General features: G+C 52.6%; 1 protein-coding gene across 2 annotated transcripts in view; it reads left to right on the top strand.

The window, feature by feature from the left end:
• Positions 1-4,481: 4,481 nt before the first annotated feature.
• Positions 4,482-6,000, top strand: part of LRCH2 (leucine rich repeats and calponin homology domain containing 2) — a 50,021-nt gene continuing 48,502 nt past the window's right edge. For both annotated transcript variants that reach the window (XM_086470595.1, XM_086470593.1), the window contains exon 1: positions 4,482-4,764. In XM_086470595.1, the coding sequence (XP_086326721.1) occupies positions 4,482-4,764 (283 nt within the window). The remainder of the gene's footprint in view (positions 4,765-6,000) is intronic.

Genomic DNA, 6,000 nt, shown 5'->3' with positions numbered 1-6,000 from the left:
AAATAGAGTAAAAGGAAAAATCCTGTTAGAAATCACACTAGAATGATCAGTTAAGGATAAAAGCCTCTGCAGCACCATGAGGAGGTATTTCCAGTGCGTGTAATTGGAATAAGTGGTACTTGAAATCACATCTTTGAGGGTAGAGGCTGCCCTCCCCTCTGCCTTCAGAAATGTCTTTCCTGGTGCTTACAGCTTTGCCAGCTGTAAAATTAATCAGATGCTCCTAATGGAAAAGGTACCAGGAATTTTCTCATTAATGGATCTGCTGTCTTATTGTGGTCTGTACAAAAATACTTGTAAGAACAAATATTTCTCACCAAAGCAGCTAGACAGAATCCTGCTTACTTCTTTTCTATTTGAGCATCAGACGCTGGAGTATTTTTGAGCTATTTCTAGTTCTTTCAAAACGATGTTTCAGATAAATCACTACCCTTTAGCACAGACATTGTGGCATTTGCCTTTTGACCTAACTAGCAATATATGGTTTGCTTTTTTTTTGCTTTCAAAGTGGGCCAGATGATGCGATTTTAGTATGCATCTTGAATCTGGTTATTTGGATTATTTTAACTCCCTGTGGGAAGTTGTGGACACCTGAAGGTCTTGAAGAAGAAAAGCAGTATCAATTAGGAATAGAGCATCCACTGATATGCAAAGTGAGAAGGAATTGAAGCGTAATCAAGGAGATGGCACAAGCATCATGTGAGTGCTGAAGTAACAGTGAATGTGTTATCTCAGTACCTCACACATGTAGGAGGACTGAGGTTACTCATAAAGAAGTGTAGTAAGAACATTATGAAAGCTCTGGTGTTTAATTGCTTAAAGCAAGAAAGTCTCTAAAGGATGCAAAAAAAGGTCAGTGCTGACATCTCAGGAGGATTTAATTTCTCACAGCAAATGACAATCTAGACTGATAAAGATCTGCTTTGTATTCAGCTCAAGTATTTAATTCAGGAATACTGAAAGCTTCGGAGGAGTCTCTGCTTTTGGCAATCCCTGTTGCTTGGCCTTAGGTGCCCAGAGCTTGCGTTGCCTGGTAGAGGTCTGCAAGTCCGGTGGAGGTGTTGAAGGAGTGTTGCACCACATGACACTGCAGGCAGCATCTCAGCTGTGTTACCATGCTTTGATGTTCTTACCACATGCACTGACCTGACCTGGGACACAGCCTGCGGTATGCTCTGGAGAATTATGAAGATACAGGAGGGATAAGGGACTCCACTCTTGCTTTCTCTACTCTCATAATCAATTTTATAGTGACATTTCCATAACAGATGAACTTGTCTGGCTGTCTCCAGAAGGCAGTGCTCTGGGGGAATTTGGAGCTGTGAGTGATGATGCTGAGCAGGGGTTAGAACAGGTGTGGGAGCAGCACAGGCAGAGCAGCAGGATGGGTACACAGTTCTTGCACTTGCTCTGAGCATGGCTTGGGCTAACTGTGAGACTTGTGAGTAACCACATCTTGCAATCCATGTTGAAAGTTAGATAGAGCAAAGCCTTATCTAGATCTCATTCCTCTAGGCATTAATACTACCTCTTAAAGCTTGTTGATGTCATATCTTTACAAGTTTTTATCTCATCTAGAGCAGATGTGGGTAACCACAGACTTTCAAAGTGGAAGCTCTTCATGGAAGTGGGGGATTTTCAGTGGTTTTCAGAGTTCTGAAACATAGACTGTCTGTGGTGTGGCAGCAAGAAAACACGTTTGTCTTGCGCAGTCTCATTACAACATCTGAGTGTTTCCACCTCTCCCTGTACTCAACTGCCTTGATAAATAAAATGCTATCGTCTCTGTTTTATAGAAGAAACTGAGGGATAGCACAGCTATGGCTTAATCCTCATTATGACAAGAAGGTTGGTTTGGGGAGCCTTCTGCCACTAGACTGGTGACTGGTATGGCTTGCGAAATGAAAAAGAAAGGGCAGGGGAGGGCATGGGGAGAAAGAACTGTGAAAAGCTTTGAAATACGGTATAAATAAAGTGAATTAGACTTCAGCACTCCAGACGTCTGTTCTGATTGTGCAGCTCTTTGAGGTGATAAATGACACCTACAGGTAAATCTGCATGTAGCTATACCTTAGGAACATACAATTAATTTCCAAGCTTTTGCCTGAGTAAGCAGTAATTTGCTCAAGACAACTTGCAAATCAGGGATTTTTGGTTAGCTGTTACAAAAAGTCTCAGACATTGCTTCTAGCCTGTTGTATCGGACAGTTTAATGCATTTGAAGATGTGAGCGTGTGCCTGAGCAGACTTGGTTTGCTTCTCAGTAGGAACCCCTGCAGACACAGTGAGTATTTCGTTAAAGATAAAAAGGCCCCTCATACATGAGAGCTCCAGCATGACTAAATGGTGTTTTGAGTCCTCTGGCAATGTCAGACCTATTTCTTATAAAGTGAGCTGAACCTTTCTCTGTCTAGCATCACAGAGATCAGTTAGGCTCTAAATAGCAAGTGGCTGTGTGATGTGGCTTAGAGGGAGGATAGCAAAGCTGCATCTCTGAGCTGGCCCTGTGTGAACATCAGCTTTGTAAAGTCAGAGCAAGTATTTCTAACATTTAGTAGCATTTAGTTACTGGAGCTGGTCCTGGCTGCTGCTCAGCTTCACTCCTGCCAGCTGCAGAGCCACTGTACCTCCTGCTCCACGTCTGCAAGCAAATGCATCATACACACTTGGCCCAACATCAGTCTGTGGGTTTATTCAACCTTCACTCTCTCCGGCTGGAAACTTGACCGAGGGCAGCAGTCAGCAGTGTTTATGCAGGTTTGTCTGATTTTCTTGCTGTGAATCCAGGGAACAATTAGCTTTTTAAGGGCAAGAGCAGAGGCTCTGGCCCAGGTGGACTGATCAGTAGATATTTGTCTGCAAGCTTTAATCCCACAGCCCACAAAGTATCCACAGCTAAGGTTAAATGAAGCAGCCAAGCACAATATTTGCAGGTGACAATGGCAGCCCTTCCCCCACCATACACGCATTTTACGTATAGGCCTCTTTTGCTGGAAAGCCAATCTATTTGCAATGATACAGTGATCCTGAAGTCTGTACAATACTGCACCAAAGGATTAAGCCTTTCACTCGTCAGTATCTTCTTACTGATTCTGGTTAATTTGGTTCTACTGGGGCTCTTCTACAGAGCTCTTCTTTTGACTACTAATGGCTCAGCTGTCTCTCATTGACATTGCTGACTGGAGGCTAGTCTCTTCTATACTGCTTATAGAAGAAATTTCCCTTAGATTCCCCCAAATTAGTCATGATGCATGCATTCATGCAAAAAAATCCATTTAAGGACTTTCAGGAGGATCAAAGCATAAAAGCAGATTCTACTTATCAAACGCACAGCAATTGCATTAAAATGTGGGTTTATGAGCTTTCTTTAGCATTTCTTAATTATGGCTCCAGATAAATGTGCAGCACCTAACAAGTACAGACTACATGGTAATAGAGATCATTATTCATCCATAGCGTATTCCAGCAATTGTGTAGCATTTTATTAATATAATCGGGGACTCGGATATTGCAGCCAGCTTCTGATTTATGTTTCACCATTCCCCTTTCACATTCTGAGTCAAGAGCATTAGTACCTTCGAGGCTTTTGCAACCCTACTCCTATTCCCCTTTGTTCTGCCCTGGGAGATTCCCCACTTTTTTTTTTTTTTTCCTTCCTTTCATGCCACTAACGAGGATCTGCAGTTATTGACAGTCACTGCTCATTATTAGCTTTCGCACCGAGGTGATGCTCTGATGCATCTGGCTTAGGTGACTTTTCAACCTGAGGAGCAATCGATAATCTGTGTTGCCATAGGTACCACAGTAAACCCGAACGGTGCCAAACGGCTGACTGGAGTGAAAATAGCCTATTGGCCATGCCGCCGGCAGGCGACGGTGCTCCGTGACCGGGAAGGGATGCCGTTTCACCAGCGCTGTGGTTGCCGAGCAGCTGTTTTCCTGTTTTGCGGGGCGGCCCCTGCCCTAAACCTCCCCCGCAGCTGAGTTCTCCCGAAACACACTGACCCACTCCCGGCCCGCCTGCAAGAGGCGCCCCGCTCCCAGACTTCCCGCCAGCACCCGCCCGCCATGCCGGCGGGACGGCCCAGCATTGCGCCCGCCCGCTCCCGCTGCAGCCGCGTGGGCGGCACCGCACAGCTCCCCACAGCCCCCGCGCGCGGCCGCCCCGCCTCGTGGAGCGCGCGCGCGGCCCCTCATTGGCGAACCCCCCCTCGGGGAACCACACCCCATTTCTCCCGCCGCCGCGGATTGGCGAGGGAGGCCGCAGGGGAGCAGCGGAGCCGTGCCCCTTCGCTCCGCGCCGCCGCAGATTGGTGAGAGCGGCCGAGGGGCGCGCAGGAGCCACGCCCCCCCCGCCAGCGGCCCCTCCGTCTCACTCCCACGCCCCCCCCCCGCCGCCCGCAGGCTTCGCGGCGCCTGCGCAGTGGCGGCGGGGCGGCCCCGGCTGTTGTTATTGTGGGGCTGGTCTGCGCCGCGCGAAGATGGCGGCTGGGCAGGGGGGCGGCGGTGGCGGCAACGGCGGCGGCAACGGCGGCAACAACAACGGCAACGGAACGGGAGGGCTGGGGATCCCTGCTCACCTCACTCTCTCTTTCTCGGCCGGGCCGCACTGGGGCGCGGCGACTCTGCCGCAGTCGCACACGGTGCGCAGCCTGGACCGGGCCCTGGAGGAGGCGGGCAGCTCGGGCATCCTCTGCCTCAGCGGGAGGAAGCTGCGCGACTTCCCTGGCAGCGGCTACGACCTCAGCGACACCACGCAAGCAGGTGGGGAGGCTCCGACTGTGAGTGGGGAAGGGGCCTCCTGCCGAGGGGGCCCAGCTGCGGGTGTAACGCGGGGCGGGTGGGGGGCCCGGCAGTGAGGGTGGAGGGGCGTCCCCGCTGTCGTGGCAGTCGGGTACGAGCAGTGGGAAGGGGGGGCCCTGTGGTGGCTGTGGGGGATTGCGGGGCCCCTGCTGCCGTGGCAGTGGGTGGGATGCAGCGAAGGGGTCTGATGTGGTAAAGGACGGCTGCGGGAGGTGGGGGCCATGGTGGCAGTTGGGGGGCGATGGTGTGGGGGCGGTCTGTTCTGGTGGCCTTGGGGGCCCTGGGAGTGCCCAGTGGGGGGGCAATAGGGAGGATGCAGCGGGAGGATCCCATTGGTCCCAATGGCAGTGGGGGGGAGCAGTGGGGGGCACATGCTCTGGTGGTAATGGGGAAGATGTAGTGGGAGGGCTGGTGTGGCAGAGGGGAGGAGCACTAAGGAGCCCGCGCTGTGGTGGCAGTAGGGGTTTTGGAGTGTGTGTGTGAGCTACAGTGGTGACAGTGGGGAGGAGTAGGGGATCTCGCTGTGTGAGGGCAATGGGGGATAGCGGGAGGCTCCACGTTTGAGGCGGGTGGGGCAATGGAGGGGCTCCCCCCACACCACAGCATTGGGACGGGGAGGACTGGAGGATCTGGGGTACGTAGAGGTGGGGTGCGGCCCCTTTGCGTGTGTTGGGTTGCTTCTGCTGTGTGGTCTTACGGGGGGGAGCGTTCCTGCTCTGTGGATCTGTGGTGGCGGGCTGTGCGCCGGCGGGGCCCTTCCTTCTACTCTGTATGTGCGCAAAGGCAGGGGTGTTCCTGCGGTGTGCCCGAGGAGGTGGGGTGCAAGGGGCGGGGGTACCCCAGCAGCGTGCGCCTGCGCCTGCCGCTGTGTGTGTGCAAAGGCAGGGCGCTGCGGGGAGAGGGGCTCCTGGTAAACCCCGTCTGTGTCCGCCTGTGCGTGCAGGCAGCGAGGTGCTGAGTGTGTGTGTGTGCAGCGGGAGGGTCATTGTGCTCCGTGGGTGTGTGTCTGGGATGGGTAGGCGCGCCGGCACTCCCTGTCTGCCTGCGGCTGTGCTGCCGGCGGAGCGGGGCTGCCTGCGTACGGTGAGGACGGAGGTTCCCGTCTGAGTGTGCCTGTGCAGTGAGGGAAGGGCTGTGCTTTCTGGGGGCGTGCGAGGTGAGGGGCACTCGCAGGAAATTAGGCGTTGTGTTCTGCAT

This window comes from Leptosomus discolor, chromosome 9, assembly GCF_034619465.1.
Source record: "Leptosomus discolor isolate bLepDis1 chromosome 9, bLepDis1.hap2, whole genome shotgun sequence".
NCBI classification, from domain to species: domain Eukaryota; kingdom Metazoa; phylum Chordata; class Aves; order Leptosomiformes; family Leptosomidae; genus Leptosomus; species Leptosomus discolor.
This window is presented reverse-complemented; position numbering and strand designations above follow the sequence as displayed.